Here is a 25,448-nt window from a genome sequence, read left to right as displayed (position 1 = left end):
AAACAAAGAAGAAAGATGTTTACTCTATAGTCCTTTCCCTCTTTTTTACGTAAATGGAAGCATCAGGCCACTGTTGGTATGCACCTTGATTTTTCATCAGTCTGAGACCTCTTTCTACGTCTATACATAAAGGAGTTTCTATTTTTATTTTTCTTTTCTTTTTTTCTCTTTTCCTTTTCTGCACCAAAACTCATTCCAGCACTTCCCTGTTTATTACTGCAGCATTTTCCCAAGTCTCTTCTCTCTGCCTTTGGTCTGAGTTTCTCCCACCTGCAGTGGATATAATAATCGTGTTTCTTCCCCCAACACCCTCCCACCTCTCCCTGCTTTCAGTCTGATTGGTCGGTTTGTCCCTGAGTGCATTTCAGTGGACTCAGCCTTCTTTTTCTTTCCAAGGTGAGCTGTTTGGTCCAAGTATTACCTTTCCAGGAGAGGAGACCAAAGTCCAAGGCATTTAAGCAACTTGCCCAAAACCACACTGTCAGGTAGCAGAGGCAGTATAGTAACCCAGACATTTGACTCCTGGCGCACAGGTTTTTATATCAGCCTTTTGTAGTCTAAGTCCTGCTCCAGGTAAACCAGAGGGAGCAGGTCTGGGGTAGGCCTTCACAGGGGGGAAGGAGCACCAAGAACTGGGGTCACAGAGATCCAGCAAGACTGAGGACCACTAATCATATTGTGAAGTGTCTTTTAAAAATTAGCACATGATGCATACAGAAATTGCCTTAGGGTTGCTTTTTTTTTTTTTAATTTTTTTTTCAAGAGAGACAGACAGCATCTTGCTACATTGCCCAGGCTGGCCTCCAGCTCCTGGACTCAAGTGATCCTTCTGCTTTAGCCTCCTGAGTAGCTGGGATTATAGGCACACACCACCATGTCTGGCTTAGAGTTGTATTATCTTCACTGTTCTAGCAGTGAGAGTGTATGTGTGCGTGTTTAATTTAACTAATTTTAATGGAGAATGTATCCCATCCAAAGCCATACCATAATGCTGTAAGATGTACAGACATGTAAGACAGGTGCCCGTCCCCCTAGGAGTCTGACACCATCTAATACATGCACAAGTGAGCAGCACGGCCTCAGATAGTGAAGAGAGCTATCTATAATCGAGATATAAACGGTCAGCAAACAGTTCTGCATAAGAATTTTTGTGTTTTGGCCGGGCATGGTGGCTCATGCCTGTAATCCAAGCACTTTGGAGGCCAAGGTGGGCGGATCACCTGAGGTTGGGAGTTCAAGACCAGCCTGACCAACGTGGTGAAATCCCATCTTTTTTAAAAAGAATTTTTGTGTTTCTATACGGCCAGGGATTTCTCCTCAAAAATTCCAGGCAACCAGAGTTTAAAAAACGGTTGAAGGCCAGGCACCATGGCTCATGCCTAAAGTCCTAGCACTTTGGGAGGGCAAGACAGGAGAATCGCTTGAGCCCAGGAGTCTGGGATCAGCCTGGGCAACATAGAAAGACCATCTCTACAAAAACTACAAAAATTAGCCAGGCACAGTGACATGCACTTGTGATCGCAGCTACTCAGGAGGCTGAGGTGAGAGGATCACTTGAGCCTGGGAGGTTGAGGCTGCAGTGAGTTGTGTTCCTGCCACTGCACTCCAGCCTGGGCAAGACCCTGTGTCAAAAAAAAAAAAGTGGTTGACTGACAAGTCCTGGAAATTCAGATGACACCTCCAAGAGATTTAAAGCCATCTCCCTAGAGACATCTGCTTATACTCCAGGGTGGTAAGTAGGGACCTTCCCTCACTCCGTCCCCAGAAAGGACTGGCTTACATTCAAGAGCAAAAATCCCTCTGTGTCTCTGGAACAGGATGGACAAATTTGCCCAGCTCCTGTATGAGCTCCAAGTTACATAAGGTCAAGGCCTCTTTTCCCCTCCTGTGCTGCTGACACATCTGGCTCTCGCCATGTGGCTCCAGAGAGAACATTAGGGTGTGGGGAGATAACAAGTTGCTCTGGGAGTAAATAAAAGGTCTGTTCACTGTTCCATAGGTCTTGTCTTTCAGGGACAGAATAACTGGCAGGTTAACTTGTTAGCTTGCAGTTGGGGTCTCTGACTCTTCTCAGTTTTGGACTGAACTATGTGCTGGTGCACCTTTTGCTTAGCCTGACTTGTCATCTCGCAGATAAGAGTGCAGCCCTATAGTCAGAGGAGCGGGTGGCATGTCCGCTTCTTGGCTCTGTCAACTTGGGCAAGTTCTAACCTTTCTGTGCCTTGGTTTCCTTGTCTACAAAGTGAAGACAATTTCAGAGTCCATCTCACAGGTTTATTGTGAAGATTATATGAGATGATCCATGTAAACTGCCCAGCACTGTGCCTGGCACACAGTGAGGGCTCACTAAACGCTAATCATTGCTATTGTCACGTTTATAAGACATCATTAGTCAATCCACATCATCATTAGTGTACATATATCCACTTCTCTGTTAAGATGAAAACTTGCCAGGCTCAATAGCTCATGCCTGTAATCCCAACACTTTGGGAGGCCAAGGCAGGTGGATCACTAGAGCCCAGGAGTTTGAGACCAGCCTGGGCAACAAAGTGAAAACCCATCTTTACCAAAAATACAAAAATTAGCTGGGCGTGGTGGCGTGTGCCTATAGTCCCAGCTACTTGGGAGGCTGAGGTTGAAGGATCGCTTGAGCCCAGGAGGTGGAGATTGCAGTGAGCTGAGATCATGCCACTGTACTCCAATCTGGGTGACAGAGAGACCTTGTCTCAAAAAAAAAAAAAAAAAAAAAAAAAAAACACCCTTGAGAGGTAGAGATAGAATTCTATACATCTTTATATATCCTCTCAACCCCTGGCACAGTACTAGTCTCTCAACAAGATGTGTTAATAAATAAGTGAATAATAAAGACCTTGTTCCCACAGCAACAAACCACCCACAGCTCACATTTCTTTTCTTTTCTTTTCTTTTTTTCTTTTCTTTTCTTTTCTTTTCTTTTGTTTTTGAGGCAGAGTCTCACTCTGTTGCCCAGGCTTGAGTGCAGTGGTGCGGTCTCAGCTCACAGCAACCTCTACCTTCCAGGTTCAAGCACTCCTCTCAAGAAGCTGGGACTACAGGCATGTGCCACCATGCCCAGCTAATTTTTATATTTTTTATAGAGATGCAGTTTCTCCATGTTGACCAGTCTGGTCTTGAACTCCTGACCTCAGGTGATCTGCCCACCTCAGCCTCCGAAAGTGCTGGAATTACACGTATGAGCCACTGCACCTGGCCTAATTTTTGTATTTTTGTAGAGATAGGGTTTCACCATGTTGGCCAGGCCTGACCTCAAGTGATCTGCCCACCTTAGCTTCCCAAAGTGCTGGGATTACAGACATGAGCCCGGCCCCACAGTCACATTTCTAATCCCACTTTGATTTCAATAACCCAGAATTTTTCTGTCTCACTTACATCATCTAATAAAGTCCTGGTCTGAAGCGTGATGTCTATGAAGAAGGAGCCCAAACCTTTCCCCTGGATCTTGCCCAGGATGATGGTCAGAGTCTTCATACTTTCATGGATGACTTCCAAACTCACAGGGTCATACAATCCACACACCAGCAGGTCCAGGACAATCTTCTTATACTTTCTCACCTGTCACCAAGGTTTGGAAAGCATTAGCAGCACAGGAATTACTCCCCATGGGTTGAAAAGCAACCCCACATCTAAGCTACTAATAACTTAGGACTTGAACTAAGAGACCGGGGCTTTCTTCAAGGTTTGCACAACTCATGAAAATACAAATGCTTCCATTAACCCAACCCAAGAGCCCAATTCAGCCTAGGAAGGAAAACAAAAAGAGCAATCTGGAGTGGCATGTGGGTGGGTGAGGCTGGGTAGGGCTCTCCAAATAGGGCAGCAGACCTGGGTGATCTTGGGGCCTGGGGAGTACTAGTTACCTTTATAGTAGGGAAGAGACAAAATGGGCACTGAAGTTGGCAGATGGTAAAGGAGGAGGTGGGGAAAACATGTTCTATGAAACAAACATAAATTACTAGAAAAAAAAATCACTTAAATTCACCAGGGAGGGTAACAGCTGTGAATTTATCCTGCCTGCAGCTCTGTCTCCCACTGGTTGATATTGCTGAGGTGTCGTAAGCCTAATATGACCCCAAATGAATGACATCCTTGTACAGTCTCCTCCCCTTGAGTGCAGAAGAAACCCATGACTCGCTTCCAGACTACAGACATGACTTTACATTGCATAAGACTCTTTTGTTTTGAGACGGAGTCTCACTCTGTCACTCATGCTAGAGTGCGTGGTGTGATCTCTGCTCACTGCAACCTCTGCCTCCCAGGTTCAAGCAATTCTCCTGCCTCAGCCTCCTGACTAGCTGGGACTGCAGGCACATACCACCACACCTGGCTAATTTTTTGTATTTTTACAAAAATACAAAAGAGATGGGGTTTCACCATGTTGGCCAGGCTGGTCTTGAACTCCTAACCTCAAGTGATCTGCAGGCCTTGGCCTCCCAAAGTGCTGGGATTGCAGGCGTGAGCCACCACTGCTTGGCCTGTAAGACTCTATCTTAGCAAACAGGAGGAGGTGAAACCCTCCTGCTGGCCTGGAGGAAGTGAGCTGCTAGCTGTGAGAGGGTGGCCTCTAGGCATTGAGAGTGGCCCTCCGACAGACAGCAGGCAAAGAAAAAAACAGAAACATCCATTCCACAACGGGAAGTAACTAAATTCTGCCAACAACCACGGAAGTGAACCCTGAGCTTCAGAAAGGAATGCAGTCTGGCTGACACTTGATTGCAGCCTCCTGAGAGCCTGAGCAGAGGACCCAGCTGAGCTGCACCTGGACTCCTGACCCATGAAAACCGAGATAAACACGTGTTGCTCTAAGCTGCTAAGTGTGCGGTGGTTTGTTCCAGGGTGATAGGTAACTAATACAACAGAGATCATACTCCAGCCCTGGGGACTCCACACCAAGAGGGTTGGAGAGGCTTGGGGGGCTGGCTGAGCCCCACCCTTCTTCCCAACCTTGTCAGGGGCTTCGCAGGCCATGGTTCCCAAGCCCCTCATTGCCATGTGACGCTTTTTAGCACTGGGGTCCCGGGCTCTTTCCACCAAGATGAAAAACGCATTCTTCAGAGGCTCCCACTTCTGAAACCTCAGTTTCCAAGAGACCTGGGTGATGGGTCAAAAATGTATTAATTTAGGAGTGTTCGGAGCCATACCCAATCCCAACCCCAATCCCTCCCTCTAAGGAAAATTCTGCAATTGTCTGCTCAATTTTACTCCTTCTTTCTCCAATGAAAGATGCCTGGGTTTTGTTGGAAATGAACTCATTTGGTCTACATAATGAAGACATTGATGGAGCAAGAGGAAAGGGGGCAGGAAAGATAATGCAGGCTGGTGCTGAGGTAGGTTTAGGAGATTATGGGGAGGGGCTCTAGAGCAGCTATGGGTGTGATAGAAGTTGAAAGAAAGAGGACTTGATCAGTGTTGAAGTGTCTGGGAATGGGGATCCCTTTCACAGGGGAAGGTGTGCCGTTACTCCTCCCATCTGAAGGCGCTCCCTTTACCCTTCTTCTCCAGCTCTTTCCCATTTTTCTGCTCTCCTTTGTAGCCAAATGCCTTGAAAAACATCTATACTGGTTTTCTCCCATTTGTCTCTTCCCATTGTCTCTTGAACCCTTTGTAATCAGGCTGATGTCCCCTCACCCCTACCTTGCCAGATGGCTAATTCCAAGGGTCAGTTCTCAGTAGTCACCTTACTCAACCTCTCAATAGCACTTGACGCAATTAGCAAAGCATATCTGCAAACATCTAGTACACATCTACAGACATTTCAGGATTAATCTAGTACACATCTACAAACATTTCAGGGCACTTAAAGGATGTTCCAACTCCAGAATGCATTTATCCGAGCACACAATTAAGAGTAGGAAGAGAAATGCATGAATAATGCAAATTGGGAAACACTGTGTGTCTGATGCAGAAACCTGTACTTTAAGAACTAAACTCTGAGGGCCGGGCATGGTGGCTCACGCCTGTAATCCAAGCACTTTGGAGGCCAAGGCGGGCGGATGACCTGAGGTCGAGAGTTCAAGACCAGCCTGACCAACATGGTGAAACCCTGTCTTAAAAAAAAAAAAAAAAAAAACTAAACTCTGAGTAATTATTTCAGAGCCAGGGATGAGGCAAGAGATGAGCTAGTCTCTGAGCCTTTGTAGTAAGCCTATGAACTCTCATGCCAGGAAGACCCTGGTGTGCAGCAGGACCCAGAACACAGCAACATGTACTGGAGTCAGAATCAAGATGGTGAAAGATCCAGACAAGATCAAAGACAAAAGCCACCTCCCCACCATCCTTAGAAAGGGGCCGGAGGGGAGACTGGCTTGAGATTTGGCTATCTATCTCAATAGTGCTATGGATGAGATTGGTGATTTCCAAGCTTCCCTATTATTCCTGAATTTTCATCACAGTTCATTCCTTTTTTATCTTTTCTTTCTTTCTTTCTTTCTTTCTTTCTTTCTTTATTTTTGAAACAGGGTCTCACTCTGTCGCCCAAGCTGCAGTGCAGTGGCATGATCTCAGCTCACTGCAGCCCCTACCTCCCCAGCTCAAGCGATCCTCCCACCTCGGCCCTGAGTAGCTGGGATGGCAGGAGCATGCCACCATGCCCAGCTAATTTTTGTATCTTTGGCAGAGACAGGGTTTCGCCATGTTGCCCAGCCTGGTCTAGAACTCCTGAGCTCAACTGATCTGCCTGCCTCAGCCTCTCAAAGTGCTGGAATTACAGGTGTGAGCCCCACCCGGCCTCATTCCATATCTGTATTATTGAGTTAGCAGCAAGTTAAATTATTCTCAACTAATCTTCTTGTCATCCTGTAAACATCCTATCCCTGTTAAAAGAACTGTCATCAAAGTTTTTTCAGAAGGAACTTCAGTGGAGCAGGCCTAACTAACCGCAAACCAAGCAAATACACATCTTACAAAACAGTTGCTGGGAGGAAAAGTTTGTTCATGATATTTTGTGTCAGACCTTGGAAAACAAAGATATCATTGATGTCCTTTCCTTCTTGGGCTGGGAAGTAGGGATGGAAAGGGGCTGGCCCAGGATTCTCCTCTGTCTTTGGTCCATGGAACTAAAAAAAAAAAAAAAAAAAAAACATATGAGACACAGACAATCATCATCAACAAACGCTGTTGTACAATGCACTGTTCCAAAGTAAGAATATAAAGAGGCAGCAATCAGCAATCCTGAGGACTGTCGTTAGGAACCTTCCACTGTGGTGAGGAGATAGAACAGTCACATAGATAAATAGCAACCCAAGGTAGCCCAAGAGGAATAGCAGCTTGGGGGTCAAGGGGGCTCTGCCCTCTGGTTCCTCACTCCATTCTGCGGATTTTTTTTTAATCACAAAAGAAGTAAAATGCAGATTCCCAGGTCCTACCCACAGAGTTCTCATGAATTGAAATACAGAGTAGCCTCAAATTTTGTGTTTTTGAAAGTTCTCCAAGAATGTAAATTGGTACCTCTTTTTAGAGAGGATTTTGGCACTATCTCTTACCACTTTAAAGTACACATAATTGGCAATTCTTTAATCCTATAGATATCAACACATCATATGCTCAAAGATATATGCAAAGGATAGCTAGCATAGCACGTGGTAATAAACAATATTGTGTTCTTTAATGGTTTGGCCAGGGGAAAGGGGAGTGGGGCAGGGATTTGAGACAGGGTCTTGCTCTATCTCCCAGGCTGGAGTGCAGTGGCAGGAACACAGCTCACTGCAGCTTCAACCTCCCAGGCTCAAGCAATCCTCCTGTCTCAGCCTCTGAGTAGCTGGGACCACAGGTGCATGCTACCATGCCCAGTTAATTTTTAAATTTTTTTTAGAGACAGAGTCTCACCACATTGCCCAATCTGGTCTCAAATTCCTGGGCTCATGCAATCCTTCTGCCTCAGCCTCCCAATGTGTTGGGATTACAGGCGTGAGCCACTGTCCCCAGCCAACTGTTTTAACATAAATAAATTACATATTTTACAACTATACAACTTTACAATGACTGCTATGCAGTCAATAAGAAGAAAATTGGGCAGATCAACATGTGCTAAAATAATCTCCACAATATACTATTGAGTGAAAAGTGCAAATCTGTGTGTACAGTATGTTACCATTTGTGTAAAATCAAAATGAGGGCAGGAAATACATATGTACCTATATGCTTGCATATGCATAGAAGGAGGAAAAATACCCAAGAAACATTAAGAAAGATAGCCTCTGGGCTGGAAATCAGAGGAACTGAGATGGGAGAGAGACTTACTTTTTTCACTTTTTTTGTATATGTACAGCTTGTGATTTTACCATGCGCATGTATTATTGAAAGAATATAATATACATAAATGTAGCTTACCAAGTGATTCTGATCCACAGCCTGACTTGGGGCCAACTAGTACAACCCAGCACTTCTCAAACTTTAATGTGCCCTAAAATCATTTGAAGATCTTGTTCAGTGTGTCTGCAGCGGAACTCCAGATGCCGCCTTCTTCCAAGCTCCCGGGGGATGCCAAGCAGGGCCTATGCTCTGAGTGGCAAGGGCATAAAGTTAAGAGCCACTGGAGTTGAGAGAGGACCATAGGCTGGAATTGCTGGTGGAGACTTCCCAAAGCACACTGGTGAGCTTGGAAGCAGAGGCAGAGCATATATGACACATTGGGATTCAACAGGATTCCATGTAGCATCATGATTCCATGTAGTATCATGGTAGGAGAGAGATGGATGATAGGCTACAGGGAGGGGGAAGTGTAGTTAAAGGCCAGCTGTGGAGGACTCAGACTTGTAAAGAGCTTGATTTCCATTGTCCTTTGTAGATATGAGTAACCTGATGATTTTCTTTTAATTTAGGTGAAATCCATGTAACATACAATTAGCCATGTAATCCCCAATGTTCTGCAACCACCACCTCTGTCTAATACCAAAACTTTTTCATCACCCCAAAAGAAAAACCTGCACCTATCAGGCACCCATTCCCTATTCCATCCTCCCCCAGCCTCTGGCAACATTAATCTGCTTTCTGTCTCGATGGATTTACCTATTCTGAATATTTCATATATATGGAATCATACATTACCGTGACCATTTATAACTGGCTTCTTTTGCTTAGTATATTGTTTTCAAGGTTTATCCATGTTGTAGCATGTATCAGTATTTCATTCTTTTTTATGGCTGAATAATATTCCATTGTATGGATATACCACAATTTGTTTATCCATTCATGTGTTGGTAGGCACTTGGGTTGTTTTTCTCTTTTGGCTATTGTGAATAATGCTACTATGAATATTTGTGCACAACTATTTGTTGGGGTATCTGCTTTCAGTTCTTTAGGGTATATACTTAGGAGTAGAATTGCTGGGTCATATGGTAATTTTTTGGTTTTGGTTTTTGAGAGAGTCTTAACTCTGTCTCCCAGGCTGGAGTGCAGTGGCACAATCTTGGCTTATTGCAACCTCTGCCTCCTGGGTTCAAGGGATTCTCCTGCCTCAGCCTCCCAAGTAGCTGGGATTACAGGTGTATACCACCATGTCCAGCTAATTTTTGTATTTTTAATACACACAGGGTTTCACCACTTTGGCCAGGCTGGTCTCGATCTCCTGACCTTAAGTTATCCACCCACCTCAGCATCCTAAAGTGTTGGGATTACAGGCATGAGCCACTATGGCCAGCCATCATATGGTAATTCTATGCTTAACTTTTTGAATAACCACCAAACTGTTTTCTACAGTGGTTGCACCATTTTACATTCCCACCAGCAATGTATGAGAGTTCCAATTTCTCCACGTCCTTACCAACTTGTATTTTCCATTATCATTGTTTCTATTATTATATGCCTCTTAGTAGGCATGAAGTGGTCTGTCATTTGTGGTTTTTATTTGCATTCTCCTAATGATTAATGAGGCTAAGCATCTTTTTGTGTGCTTGCTGGTATTTATATGTCCTCTTTGGAGAAATTTCTATTCAAATCCTTAGCTCATTTTCAATTGGGTTATTTGTCTTTTTCTGAGTTATAAAAATTCTTTATATATGCCGACTACTAGACCATTATCAGATATATGATTTTCTCCCATTCTGTGGGCTATCTTTTCACTTTCTGGATAATATCCTTTGTGCACAAAAGTTTTATTTTTCATGAAGTCCAATTTGTCTGTTTTTGTTGTTCTTACTCATGCTTTATTATATCTATGAATCTATTGCCACATCTAAGGTAATGAAGATTTACCACCGCATGTTCTTTTAAGCATTTTACAGTTTTAGTCTTTCTATTAAGGTCATTCATCCATTTTGAGTTAATTTTTCTATATAATGTGTGATAGGGGTTCAACCTCATTAGAACCATTGACTTGTATGTGTTTTGTGTTTTATTTTTTTATTTTTTTGAGATGGAGTCTTGCTCTGTCGCCCAGGCTCACCACAACCTCCACCTTCTGGGTTCAAGCAATTATCCTGCCTCAGCCTCCTGAGTAGCTGGGATTAGAGGTGCACACCACACGCCTGGCTAATTTTTTGTATTTTTAGTAGAGACGGGGTTTCACCATGTTGGCCTCGAACTCCTGACCTCGTGATCTGCCCGCCTCGGCCTCCCAAAGTGCTGGGATTACAGGCATGAGCCACCACACCTGACCATATTTTATTTTTTTTAATAGGAGAAATGGCAGGCAAGCAGCTGCAGCAACGGCTTAACCCTGGCTGCATTAGGATCATCTGAGGAACTTCTAAACATCCAGAATAAGTCTAACATCTCTGGAGGGGGGCCCAGGCATCAGTATTTTTTAAAGCTCACCAAGTAATTCCAGCAGACAGTCTCTGAACTACAGTGACCAGTGACCAACTGCCTTGGTTTTCCCAGGGCTGGGGAGCTTCCAGGGACATGGGACTTTCAGTGCTAAAGCTGGAAAAGTCCTGGGCAAGCCAAGACACGCTCCTCTCTCATAGAAGCTGACCCTTTAAACAGATGTACTTTGGAACATTTGACTCGCTTGATCTGGAGATGCATGGGGACTCGGTTTCTCTGACATCCTTGCCCCTCAGATGGATTTGGTCCATGAAACCCAGGTGGATTTGCTCCATTCTGGAAAGGTCCATGAAAACACCCCCTCACCCCTAATTTCCAGGACCTATATCTCCTTCATATCTGGTCAACAGGAATCTTCTCACCACTGCAATAGGGAACCAAAATAAACCCCAGAAAATTACACCCCCACCAATTAGCAAGAGTTTCTCTTTCCATCAGTTACCTGGCTGATCTGAGATTCTCTGTTTGATTGAAGGTATTCCCACAGGCTTCCTCATTAAACCAGTGGTTCTCACATTTCAGTGTGCATCAGAATCACCCAGCACACTTGTTAAAACACAGATTCCCAGGCCCAGGCCCCAGAGTTTCTGATTCTGTGCATCTGCAGCAGGGCCTAATAATGTCTATTTCTAACACGCTCCCAGTTGACACTGGGATGTGGTTGGTTTGGTGACCACACTTGGAGAACCACTGCATTAACAGAAAGAAACCACAGCAGAACAGTGTTGGTTCTCTCCAGAATAAAGGGATTTTAAAATTCTCATTGAGGAGGGAGCTGGAGGTTATGATCCTAAGCAAACTAACACAGGAACAGAAAACCAAGTACCACATGTTCTCACTCATAAGTGGGAGCTAAACGTTGAATACCTATGGACACAAAGAAGGCAACAGACACCAGGGCCTACTTGAGGGTAGAGGGTGGGAGGAGGATGAGGATTGAAAAACTCCCTATTGGGTATCATGCTTATTACCTGGGTGACAAAACAATTCGTACTTCAAACCCTTGCAACACACAATGTACCTTTATAACAAACCCACACATGTACCCTTGAAACTAAAATAAAATTTATTTATTTATTTTATTTTGTCGGGGGAGATGGAGTCTCACTCTGTCACCCAGGCTGGAGTGCACTGGTGTGATCCCGGCTCACTGCAACCTCCACCTCCTGGGTTCAAGCAATTCTCCTGCCTCAGCCTCCCGAATGGCTGGGACTACAGGTGTGTGCCACCAGGCCCAGCTAAGTTTTTGTATTTTTGTAGAGACAGGGTTTCGCTGTGTTGCTCAGGCTGGTCTTGAATTCCTGAGCTCAGGCCATCTGCCTACCTCAGCCTCCCAAAGTTCTAGGATTACAGGTGTGAGCCACCACGCCCGCCAACTAAAATAAAATTTAAAAATTTAAAATTCACATGGAGTCAAGAAACACACTTGGTTGTTTCTTTCTGGGGCTTTTCTTTTAACAACTTTATGTTTCATAGAACCTGATGATCTTCAGATCAGATGCTCCGGTTCAGAGCCGTCAGGTGCCTGATAATTGGTACAGGGAGCCTAAAAAAAGCAAAACTCCTGTCCCATGGTGAATTCGAGCTGAACACCATCTGTTTTAGCCAAATCAGATTGTTATTTATATTGGCATATTTGTGAATTTTAATAGCATTAAGATTACCTTCAAATGAAAAGAACCTCAAAGTGGAGGTAAAGCTGTCACCCCGGTTGCCCCCAACCCAGCTCGGGCCATCACTGTCTGCTGCTGCAGCCAGAGGCAGGGCGGGGAGGAGAGCCATGACCCACCGGAATCGGGGCAGTTGAGAAAACTGGTTATTGGTGGCCTAAGCTTTGAAACTACAGAGGCTCAACATTTTGAGGAATGGGGCACACCCACAGATTGTGTGGTAATGAGAAACTCCCAAACAAAACATCTCAGGAGTTTTGGTTTTGTGACTTACACTTGTTCAGCAAAGTGTGTTCAACCACATGGCAAAGTGTGATGGGCGTGTAGCGGAACCAAAGACAGCTGTTTCTAAAGAGGGTTCTGTAAAGCCTGGAGCCCATCCAACAGTGAAGAAAATGTTTGTTGGGGGATAATATGGAAGATACAGAAGAATATAATTTGAAAGACTCCTTTTAAAAGTGTGACAACATTGAAACCATAGAAGTTATGGACCAGGTGCCGTGGCTCACGCCTGTAATTTCAGCACTTTGGGAGGCTGAGGTGGGCAGATGACTTGAGCTCAGGAGTTTGAGACCAGCCTGACCAACATGGTGAAACCCCATCTTTACTACAAATACAAAAATTAGCTGGGCATGGTGGCACATGCCTGTAATCCCAGCTACTTGGGAGGTTGAGGCAGGAGAATTGCTTGAACCCAGAGGTGGAGGTTGCAGTGAGCCAAGATCATGCCACTGCACTCCAGCCTGGGTGACAGAGTGAGACTCCATCTCTAAATAAATAAACAAATAAATAAATAAGTTATGGAAGCCAGGCAGAGTGGAAAAAAGAGAGAATTTGCTCTTGTAACTTTTGATGATCATGAAACAACTGATGAAATTCTTGTTCAGATATACCATGCCATTAATGGGCATAACTGTGAAGTAAAAAGGGTCCTTTCTAAATGACATGGAGTCAGCCGGGCATGGTGGCTCACGCCTGTAATCCAAGCACTTTGGAGGCCAAGGTGGGCAGATTACCTGAGGTCAGGAGTTCAAGACCAGCCTGACCAACATGGTGAAACCCCGTCTTTATAAAAAAGAAAAAAAAAACTAAATGACATGGAGTCTTCTGGGTCATAAAGAGGTAACGGAAGTGGATCTGGCAACTTGGCTAGTCATGGAGGAAACTTTGGAGGTGGTGGAGATCATTTTGGCTGTGGTGGAAACTTTGGTGGAAATGAGGCTATGGCGGTGAAGGTGATGGCAGCAGAGGTAGTTACACAGGAGGTGATGGTTGATAGAATGGATTTGGAGGTGATGGTAGCAACTACAGGTGGGGTCCTGGTCACAACAGTAGAGGGCATGGTGGTGGTGGACCAGGATGTGAAAACCAAGGTAGTGGATATGGGTGGCAGTGGTGGATGATATGACAGTTACAATGAAGGAGGAAATGGTGATGGTGGTAACTACACTGGTGGTGGGAACTATAATGATCTTGGAGACAGTGATCAAATTATGAACCTGTGAAAGGGGGCAGTTTTGGTGGAAGAAGCTCAGGCAGTCCCTATGGTGATGGTTATGGATCTGGTGATAGAAATGGTGGATATGGCAGCAGAAGTTTCTAAAAACAGCAGAAAAGGAGGCTGGACATGGTGGCTCATGCCTATAATCCCAGTGCTTTGGGAAGGCGAGGTGAGTGGATCCCCTGAGGTCAGGAGTTTGAGACCAGCCTTGCCAACACAGTGAAACCCCATCTCTACTAAAATTACAAAAATTAGCTGGGCATGGTGGCGGATGCCTATAATCCTAGCTACTTGGGTGGCTGAGGCGCGAGAATCGCTTGAACCCAGGAAGCAGAGTTTGCAGTGAGCCGAGATCGCGCCACTGCACTCCAGCCCGGGGGATAGAGCAAGACTCTGTCTCCAAAAAAATAAGAGCAGCAGAAAAGGGCTACAGTTCTTAGCAGGAGAAAGAACGAAAAGTTTCAGGAAAGCAGCAAGTTACCTTGAAACAGTCGTCCCAAATGCATTAGAGGAACTATAAAAATCTGCCACAGAAGGAACGCTGATCCATAGTTAGACAAGTGACTGCAGCTTAAACAGAAGACCCTTCTTGTTTAGGACTGTTACAGCCACAGTTTACAAAAAGTGCAGCTATTGATAATGCAATGTAGCATTGGCTGGATGCACATCCCTACGGCCTTTCATCTGCTGTAGCTTTTTCTTTTTCTTTTCATTACATCAGGCATATTGCCCAGTAAATTGTGGCACTGATATCAAGAATAAAAAATTAAGGAATTTTTAACTTTTCAGTATGTATACAGTTCAGTTTTTCTATATTTTTGTACAGACACTTTAACAAAATAGTTTTGAAGGTGTTTCCTTGTGAGGTAATAAAGAAGACCATTGTCAATTACTGTTTCGCATAAGTTTTGTTAACATTAACTATAAAGAAACACCTGCTGACTTGCAGTTTAAGGAAATTCTAATTTCCCCATTTCCAAACCATGATCTGAATGGGTGCTGACATGTGGAGAGAATAGATATTTGTATGCTTGCAAAGTCTGTTTTAGATAAATATGATTGGGTGTTTAAGCATATTTGTGATTTAAGTATATTGTGATTTTCATTTAAGATTATCTTCAAATGAAAAAAATCTCAAATTTCAAAAACAAAATAAAAAAGCAAAACTCCCTTAAGCTGAGTGTCCACTCACCAAGGAGGGCATGGGCCTCATTATAAACCAGCTGGTATCTCTGTTCCAAGACCTAACAAAATCATGCCTGAAGCTCTTTTCCACTGGGAAGGAAAACAAACCTGCTACCCTGTTCTTTTTGCTTGACTTCTCTTGGAAGATTGGCATAAAAGCTAAGGGCTGCAGCCAGCCAAGGCAGCTTCCCCAGGCTTCAGAAACCAAGCAGCCAGCCTCGCCTTCATAGGCGTGAGTAGAACTCACGATCATGCTCCCCAGCAGGGCAAAGTAAATGAGAACTGAGTGGCTCCACCTGGAAGATTTGAGCTGTGGTTAGAGAAACTCACAGAGTTCCATCTTGAGCTCACTACCTTTTCTAGCAAACCCTTCCCTGCCTCCCCATCACAAGAGAAAAACTATGATGTAGTCTAATCTTGCAGGTTGTCAGGGATTATCTCGATCTTGGGTGCAGGAAAAGTAAAGCATTTCTTCTGTGTCAGAAATCCCTGGGGTACTTGTCATAAACTCCAAGCCAGGGGTGGATACAGTGGCTCCCACCTGTAATCCCAGCACTTTGGGAAGCTGAGCATTGCTTGAGCCCAGGAGTCTGAGGCTGCCGTAACCTATGATTGCATCACTGCACTCTAGCTGGGGCGACAGAGCAAGATCCTATCTCTAAAAAATAAAATAATAATAATAATCTCCAGCCCTGCCCAGGATTATTGTATCAGAATCTCAGGCAGCGTCGGGTCTGAGCATTGCACGTTTTGTACATGGTGCCTGGTGATGCTACACACATGCCGGTATAGAAGAACTTCTGCCCTGGAAATTAAATAAACCCAGAATGAACATACTCCTCTAGGCTGAGCCCATGCAGTAGCAGAGACCATGAAAGTCAGGGAGGGAGCTGGGGTCGAGGGATGAGGAAGGGAAGGAGGTCAGTGTCTTTGCAGAGAACAAGGGATTGATACCATATGTTTGTGAGGCACTTTGAATTTCACTTTCCAAATAAAATTAAAATCACAGCAGCCGTTTGTCTATGATTTGTGCAACTTTTCTAGGATGCTATTCTCCAGTTAAAAGTTTCTTTAAAAAAATAAAACAAATTAGGAGTTAAATCAAGGTCACGAGGCCCCTCACTGGAGCCTCACATTTCTTGTACTTGCAGCTTCTTAAAGGACTCCCACCACCCCCGTGCCCTCCTTCTTGCCTGCAGCGCCTCCCTTCTTTCTAAAACTTTAAGTCCTTTACACCCAATCCAACCAAAACAAAAGGATTATTCCCATCTGTTGCAACACAGGATCTGAGAGAGGAACGTTTAAAACACACCGTGAATGAACGTAGTATACAGATTCCAAGATTTCTTAGGGTATTGTAACTCCTCCTTCAAGCCCACTCACCCCTAAGACAGACATTCTTCCTAGGAGGATGACATTTTCTGGTGGGTTTCTATGGTCACCACACGTACCTAGCCTTGTATGGCCAAGGCCAGGAGGTCACTTGGCCATTTGGAAGCCAAAGACACGGCCCTGCTTGTAGTTTTACTCATCTCTGCACACGTTCTTCAATGAATTATTCTTCCTCTGGGACATACTTCCTGGGTGAGCTATGCGCAGACCCCCTGGTTTTCACCAACCCCAAGACCCCAGCTGGGGCTTGTGTTCATTCTCACGTTGTGCTTCTACCTATCTTACTGAAGACACATGGATTTGGGGTAACTTAGAAGACCGTTTGATGCTTTACGCTGACTTCTATCTGCTTTTGCCACCTTGAATCATTCTGACTCAAAGTATTAGGTTTTTGGTCAATCATCCTTTTATTTATTGAAGCCAAAAGGTATATTGTGAAGGCCAAAATAATAAAACACTTTGATTTTATCTCCTCATCTGTAAAATAAGCAGTAGAAACTGTTAGATTGCTTAAAAATCCTTCCAACACTGAACTTATAAATGACAATAGTAGGCTGAGCACAGTGGCTCATGCTATAATCCCAGCACTTTGGGAGGCCGAGGCAGGCAGATTGCTTGAGGCCAGGAGTTCAAGACCAGCCTGAGCAACATGGTGAAAGTCCGCCTCTACTTAAAATACAAAAGTTAGCCAGACATGGTGGTGCATACCTGTAGTTCCAGCTACTCAGGAGGCTGAAGCAGGAGAATCACTTGAGCCCGGGAAGCAGAAGTTGCAGTGGGCAAAGGCTTCAGTGAGCTGAGATGGCGCCACTGCACTCCAGCTTGGGCAACAGAGCAAGACTCTTTCTCAAAAAAATAAAAATAAAAAAATCGTCCTCATTTTAGAAAAGAAGAAACTGGGGCTTAAAGTAATGTTAAACAATTAACTCAAATAGTAGTAGCAGAGCAGATTTCAGGACTCCGAAAGCCATCCTTTCAGTCACTGAGCTATAAGCCCACTGAGCTACCCACCCCTGGCTTGGAGTTTATGACAAGTACCCCAGGGAATTCTGATATAGAAGGTGCAACCAACACTGAGAAATGCTTTACTTTTCCTGCACCCAAGATCGAGATAATCCCTGACAACCTGCAAGATGTTCAGCTCCCGGGCAATGTCCTGTGTGCTGAACGAGGGAGGACAGGCCATAGACATTTCAGGCTGAAGCATCAGTATCTTCCCTGAGTCCCTGCCATCCTAAAACTCTTTGCTGACAGTATAATGATCTATAACCCATCAATTGATCGATTAACATAGTTTGTGAAAAGCAAACAAAATCAGCTTCCTGGTCAACATTGCCCACTTCAGTTTTACAAAGAGAACATTACCAGATAGCTACTACCCCCTAGAGGTGGAAATCCCTCTGATACCGGTGACCACAGTGACATTACAGAAAGGTTTTGGGAACCCAAGTGCACCCAGGACACCACCCGCTGCATCTGGCCTGCCCTGGCCAGCAGTGTCCCTTACCTGCGGCTCCTGCGGGCGGCTGCCACGTGACGAGCTGGAGCCGGTTCCTGAGTCGGGAGAGCTGCTTTCCCGGGTAGTAGCCAAATGTGATGACTCGGCTAAATTTTCCCAGCCCCGAATTCGTAACATTCAAGAAGGGAAATTAGGAGGTGACACAAGGTCTGTTCCGGATAACGGGTCAGCACAAGGTGTTGGGCAGTGAGTAACAAATAAGAGAAGAAAGTCAAAGTTTATAGAGTGTTGGGGCGGGGGAGGGAATTGTTCTGGAATGAAACCGACAAGGATATTGTAGGCTGGCACAAGTATCACCTGCGCCCTTGGCTTCCCCACGCCGTACTGAGGTGTTTTTCCTTCTCCTTGCTGTGATTTCCTCTTATTCTTCCCTCGTGTCAGCCTGACCGATACTTTCTGCAGCAAGGACAGTAATTCTGGGGACCTTTCTTCTGCACCAAACAAAATGGCTCTGCCAAGGCCTGTTCCCCGTGCGGCCGCTGGATGGCGGCATGACTCAATGGACGGGTTACAGGCAGCCTCTGCCCAGAGCCGCCGTCGTGGCTGCCTCCTTTATATAATCTTGTTAGAGTGCATTTAATCTAAGGATGGGACACTGTGTTCCATGCCAAGCAGCCTCATTGTGACTGACTGTTGCACCAACAACTAGAACTTTAACCGTTAACGTCCCTTTCTGCCCAACAAACACCATATGTCCTGAAAAAAGCGATTTAAGCTCTCAATAATTTATATGATTTATAGGTAAAAAGCAAAGCAAAATTAAAACCAGGGAATCAGCAGCTGCAGAATTCAGGAGCCTCCCTCCCTCATCATCCTTCCTTCCCCGGACTCTTTATGTGCATAAGTCTATTTATCAATAATTAGTTATCGTCTGGATCTGCACTGGGTCATTCGGAAAATAGGTCCTAAAACCAGAAAAGAACAATTATATTTTCAAAGATCAAGGAGCGTATTGTTATGCTAATAAATAACATTCAATGAAAACTTCTATGTGGCAAATGTTGGGATAAATATTACAAAGACTATCATGTTCAATTGTTACATCAAACCAAAGGCTAATACTCCTACTATAGCCTCCACTTTAAGGCTGGAGAAACTGAGGCACAGGGAGATTACCTTAACAAAGGTCATGCAGTTAATTCATGGCAGAGTTAAAATTCAGCCACAGGCAGGCTAATGTGAGAGCCTGGACTCAGCCATGATGCAGTGGACTGGTCTAGAAAACCCAATTAGGAGATAAGCAGAAAAATATAAACCAGAGAACTATGTCAGCGTGGAAGATGAAAGAAAAAAGGTAGAAAGAAAGAAAATTAATGCCGCTGAGAAAATAAGAAGAATGGGGCTAAAACACCACCCTCTTCGGATTAAGTTACAAGGGCACCGCTGTGACATTTGAGGACACAATTTCAATAGAGTGACGGAGAAAGGAAGCTAGACTGCAGAACTAAGGGGCTATGAGGAAAGAGGAAATTGAGATGTCTTGTTGCAAAAGGAAAGCAATAAATAGACTAGAAGAGACGCAAGGTCAAGCAAAAGCATTTTGGTTTTCTTGTGTGCTTTTTTAAGTGGAATAAAGCCTGGCCTTGTTTGGAAGTGGTTGCAAGGGAGATGTGGGTGATGCCAAGTAGTGGTGGTGTAATAGGAAGAGGTGGAGGGGGGCATCAAGGGCACAAGAGAAAGGGTTAGCTCTGGAGGAGGAAGAAATGTGGCTGCCTCTGTCTGCAACTGGGAGACAGCTGCAGAGATGAAGATACATCAACACAAAACTGAGAGGAATGAGTGAGTTCAATTCTTCCAAATCAGCTTTAATCTTTTCAGTAAAACCAGAGTTAGGTTATCTGCTAAGAGAGAGAATGAGGTTAATACAGCCATAATCTATATACTGAACTAATCCATGTAGTGCTTAGAATGACCAAAAAAGTGGTAAGATTATCTAAAGAACAGAGGAGACTGGAGAAGTCCAAAGTATGATTGTAAAGATTCTCTGCAAAATCTCCTTTGTGACTCAGAACTGAAATTTACACCCCCCTCCTCCCTGAGAACAGAAGTACAACAGGTACACTATTAATGACCCCTTATGTCTTAAAGTTTCCTTGTATTCGAGTTGTAAGGCATTTCACAGAGAAATAGTATCTTCTCTATTGCTAAATAGGAGAACTAATGTGCAGAGAAATTTTCCTGTTTGGCTTAAAACTACAAAGAAAATCAGGGCCAGAACTGGAATTGATATCTAGGAGCCTTTCTGATACTTGCACTGGGCTGACTTCAGCTCTACTAAACACTTCTCATAAAGGGCGTGGACACAGCTAACTGCCCCTAGAGAATCCCAGATACAGCACAAACTTGGGAAGGATCAAAATCAAGGCATGATGCCCACAAGAGTCTACGATTCTCCTTATGTGACCTTGGGTCACAGTGCATTTCTTCGGAAATTAGAGGGCAAGTTTGATAACTTGATTGCAACATATTTGTATACTGATAACACGATGTCTTTAAAAGAACACACCATAATTATTTAATGTAAGGGTTTAATGACTCTATTTTCATTCTCAATTAACATTTCCTTATTGCCAGAAGTACATGGCTCACACAACTGGAAAAAGCAGAGAGGGTAATTACTTAGCCTGCATTACTGATGAAAAGGGCAACAGACGAAGCTAAAGCAATCCACAGTTCACCTTCCTACAGACAGGAGATCAGGACAGAAGAGAGTCACCAATCAAAATGGTTTATCTTCGGTTTCAGGAATTTCAGAAGCACTTCCCTGTGTGTTTGCATGCACATTGTGTAATCAGGAAATTTATCTTTTTTCTTTTCTTTTCTTTTTTAAGACAGGGTCTCACTCTGTCACCCAGACTGGAGTACATTGAAGGGATCTTGGCTCACTGCAACCTCTGCCTCCAAGGTTCAAGCAATTTTCGTGCCTCAGCCTACCGAGTAGCTGGGACTACAGGCACACGCCGCCACGCCCAGCTAATTTTGGTATTTTTGATAGAGACAGCATTTCACCATGTTGGCCAGACTGGTCTCCAACTCCTGACCTCAGGTTATCTGCCTGCCTTGGCCTCCCAGAGTGCTGGGATTACAGGTGTGAGCCACCATGCCCTGCCAAGAAATGTATCTTAAAGGGAGGGAGTTGAGTTTCCTGCCTCTCATCTTCTTTCCGGAAATACCTCCCCCAACCCCGCTCCCAGGGTAAGCTAAACCCTCTCTTGATTTTCATGTCTAAAAAGAAGTAAAATCAGCCACCTCCTTAGCTCCAGGTTGGGATGACCAGCTTCTCATTCATTCCTTCTTTCTTCTCCTGTTTACTGAGACCCTGCTTCCACGGAGGCAGAGTGCTTGGCAGGTGGGACCAACACTCAGACTGCGCTCTCAAGGAGAACCGACCGGTAGAGGACTTGGAACTGGGGCTTATGTGCCCACAGCACAAGGCAGGAGTTGATAAGAGCCAAGGAGAAGCAGTGATAATGAGTCAAAGGGCAGACACCTGGGAAAACCCTTCGTAGAAGATGGAACATCCACTCCTGGGCTTAGCAAAACCAGTTAGACAGAGACAGACAAGAAATGCATCCCAGGAGGCAGGCCCAGCAAGAACACGGAAGCCATGAAGGCACAGCCAGCTAGCCACCCCGAGGAGCCACCTAACCTGGTGCTGACTCCTCCACAACTCACTTGCCTCCACAGCAGACAGTCTTGGGAGGCTCTTTCCAAAGTTCATGCCATATTTGCTTCCCACTCCTCTACCTATGTGGGTTTTTTGTTTGTTTGTTTTTGGTTTTGTTTTTTAAGTCAGAGTCTCCTCATTCTGTCACCAGGCTGGAGTGCAGTGGCGTGATCTCGGCTCACTGCAACCTCCGCCTCAAGTGATCCTCCTGCCTCAGCCTCCTGAGTAGTAGGACTGCAGGCATGCACCACCATGCCCCTTTAATTTTTTTGTATTTTCAGTAGAGACGGGGTTTCACCATGTTGGCCAGGATGGTTTCCATCTCTTGACCTCATGATCCACCCGCCTTGGCCTCCCAAAGTGCTGGGATTACAGGCTGCCAGCAGTCCACCTATGTGTTTTAATCTGAAAACAAAGGCCTTTTTGCTGCTAATCTTTGAATGAAATAGATGCTGCAGGAAGAAGCATTGGGTTTATCCCTCAGCTTCAAATACCCTCCAGCACAGGGAAGCAGGGGCACCCTGTGTCCCAGGTCTCCTCACGCCCAGGTGCAGTTTTACAAACTCTACAAACAGAAAGCCATCTCAGCTGTTTCTCATCCAACCTATCATCTGGCTGTTAGGCCTTCCATTTTCTCTATTTTATTACTTGACAGTTACTATTGATACCAGAATGAAAGAAAAAATTCAAGCTCTTTCTGTAGCCTCTTGGCCTAGGGTGATCTCTGAAAATGGTTAGCCTATCCCTTGACCCAGGAAACTCCACAAAATCATGCAAACCAAGGGGTCCAAATCTTTATATTCCCTTTAAGAACACCCATGTAACTGTGCAGGCCATCAAGGTATGCATATCCAAAAAGCCACGAAGTACCTGAAAGATGTCACTTTTCAGAAGCTGTGTGTGCCTTTCTGTCATGACAAAGGTGTAGCTGGGGGTGTGCCCAAGCCAAACGCTGGGGCTGGTCACAGGGTTGGTGGCCCAAAAAGAGTGTTCAATTTTTGCTGCATGTGCTTAAAAACGCAGAAAGCAATGCTGAACTTAAGGGTTTAGACGTAGATTATTGGATCATTGAGCACATTCAGTTGAACAAAGCCAAGATGTGCACCATATTTACAGAGCTCATTGTCAGATTAACCCATATGAGAAGTTCCCCTGCCACATGGAGATGATCCTCCCTGAAAAGGAACAAATTGTTTCTAAACCAGAAGAGTTATTTGCATACAAGAAAAAGGTATCCCAGAAGAAACTGAAGAAACAACATATGGCCTAGGAATACATTCAGTATAAAATAAATGCAAATAATAGTTTAGCCAGGTACAGTGGCTCACGCTCGTAATCCCAACACTTTGGGAGGCTGAGGCGGGAAGATCACTTGAATCTAGGTGTTTGAGACCACCCTCAGCAACATAGGGAGACCCCCATCTCTATAATTAAAAAACAATTAGCAGGGCAAGTTGGCATGTACCTGTGGTCCCAGCTACTCAGGAGGCTAAGGCAGGAAGATTGGCTCAGGAGGGCAAGGCTAAAGTGAGCCATGATCGTGCCACTGCACTCCAGCCTGGGTGACAGAGCAAGACGCTGTCTTTTTTCTAAATGTTTTTTATAAAAAAGGCCGGGTGCAGTGGCTCACACCTGTAATCCCCACATTTTGGGAGGTCAAGATGGACAGATCCCATGCAGTCAGGAGTTTGAGACCAGCCTGGCCAACATGGTGAAACTCCATCTCGACTAAAAATACAAAAATTAGCCAGGCATGGTAGCATATGCCTGTGATCCCAGCTACTCTGGAGGCTGAGGCAGGAGAATCACTTGAAATTGGGAGGCAGGCCAGATGCGGTGGCTCACGCCTGTAATCCCAGCACTTTGGGAGGCCGAGGCGGGTGGATCACGAGGTCAAGAGATCGAGACCATCCTGGCCAACATGGTGAAACCCCGTCTCTACTAAGAAATACAAAAGTTAGCTGGGCGTGGTGGCGCATGCCTGTAGTCCCAGCTACAAGGGAGGCTGAGGCAGGAGAATTGCTTGAACCCGGGAGGCGGAAGTTGCAGTGAGCCGAGATCGAGCCACTGCACTCCAGCCTGGCAACATAGCGAGACTCCGTCTCAAAAAAAAAAAAAAAAAAAAAGAGAAACTAGGAGGCAGAGGTCACAGTGAGCTGAGATCGTGCTACTGCACTCTAGCCTGGGCAACAAGAGTGAGACTCCGTCTCAAGAAAAAAAAAAGTTAAAAAAATAAGTTCAAGTTTAAATGCCTTTCCTACCTGAGATATTAATTACTCCCACACCATCACCAACACCCCTACTTCCAAAAGGTAATTATGAACTTCTGTAAACATTTTTCAGTTGAACTGGTTAAGTCTATAGCAATCAATCAACTGTGCTGAACTACAATGTCTAACAGAATCAGCTGAATCCTGAAACTGTTCTGTGCTGTCTTACCTGAGCTAGGCAATGAGGAACATGGCGTGACTAGCTTCTCCCTCTGTGCTCATCCTGATGAAGGGTGAATATGAATAAGCCTAGAAATATCTCTGTCCTTTAAACAAGGTTGCAGCCAACAATATGCCACATTTTATCCTTGAGGATGAAACATAGGACAGATTAGAGTTTTATCACAAGAGAGAAATACACAATAAGGTCTTTTTAGGCTATCTGCCCCTGACAATTGCTAGTGTTACATTCTAAATCATGCAGTTTTGCAGACTTTTAAGATCTTCACATTACATTTCCTATTTGTGCAAGGGCCCAGTGAGAAAGCTACAGATGCTTTATCGTGGAAGAGAACAGGATCAGTAAACAGCACCCTAAAACGTCAAACCGGTCCTGCAGACAGCACTGCCTATGATCTCTGCTCTTAACATCTCAAAGTGTTCCTAGGCTGTTTGTCATTTTCTCCTCTCAACCTTGGAAAGGGGGTCATTCTTGTGCTTCTTTGACACATAGGGAAACTAGGGGTAAGAGTGAGTGGGGAACTTGCCAAAGTCCCAAAGCTAGTTGATGGGATTGGGATCTAAATGTCTGGCTTCCTCTTGGGCTTTGTCTTTCCAGAGTCATTTTTTTTTTTTCCCCCAAAGATAGGGTTTCACCATGATGGCCAGGCCGGTTTTGAACTCCTGACCTCAGGTGATCCACCCACCTCGGCCTCCCAAAGTGCCAGGATTACAGGCTTGAGCCACCACGCCAGCTTTTTTTTTTTTTTTTGAGACGGAGTTTTGCTCTTGTTGCCCAGACTGGAGTACAATGGCACGATCTCGGCTCACTGCAACCTCCACCTCCTGGGTTCAAGCTATTCTCCTTCCTCAGACTTCCAAGTAGCTGGGATTACAGGCATGAGCCACCACACCTGGCTAATTTTTTGTATTTTTAGTAGAGATGGGGTTTCTCCATATTGATCAAGCTGGTCTCGAACTCCCGACCCCAGATGATCCGCCCGCCTTGGCCTCCCAAAGTGCTGGGATTACAGGCGTAAGCCACCGCACCCAGCCAGCTGGAGTCATTCTACGGATTCCGTCTTTACGTCTTCCCCGCCCCACCCCAGTTCTGTCTTTACCTCTAAAGGCAGAGTTCTTATTCCCATGGCCTTCCTTCCTCCCACTTTTTTTACCTTTTCACAACTTGTTTTCTTCTCTGCCCCCTCCACCGTCCCCACCTGCCTTGTTTCTTTTAAGTTTGTTTTGAGCATTGCTTAACATATTACTTCCTCTTAAACTAACC

General features: G+C 44.8%; 1 protein-coding gene and 1 pseudogene across 6 annotated transcripts in view; one reads left to right on the top strand and one right to left on the bottom strand.

Moving 5' to 3' along the window:
• MRO (maestro) overlaps positions 1-25,448 on the bottom strand; it is an 84,118-nt gene that overhangs the window by 6,802 nt on the left and 51,868 nt on the right. For 4 of the 6 annotated variants that reach the window (XM_012464283.3, XM_012464286.3, XM_064379153.1 and 1 more), the window contains 3 exons: positions 6,989-7,091; positions 4,981-5,127; positions 3,409-3,591 (listed from right to left, as the gene is read on the bottom strand). In XM_012464283.3, the coding sequence (XP_012319706.2) occupies positions 3,409-3,591; positions 4,981-5,127; positions 6,989-7,087 (429 nt within the window). In that variant the 5' untranslated portion in view covers positions 7,088-7,091. Of the gene's footprint in view, positions 1-3,408; positions 3,592-4,980; positions 5,128-6,988; positions 7,092-18,055; positions 18,141-24,173; positions 24,314-25,448 lie in introns of those variants that run through there. The other 2 variants (XM_012464288.3, XM_064379154.1) reach the window with 2 other exon arrangements.
• On the top strand, positions 22,465-23,004 carry LOC105725277 (large ribosomal subunit protein uL22-like; annotated as a pseudogene).

Source organism: Aotus nancymaae, unplaced genomic scaffold, assembly GCF_030222135.1.
Source record: "Aotus nancymaae isolate 86718 unplaced genomic scaffold, 86718_ANA_hifiasm-v0.15.2.pri h1tg000020l, whole genome shotgun sequence".
NCBI lineage: Eukaryota > Metazoa > Chordata > Mammalia > Primates > Aotidae > Aotus > Aotus nancymaae.
The sequence above is the reverse complement of the archived record's forward strand: the minus strand, read 5'-3'. Positions and strand labels throughout refer to the sequence as shown.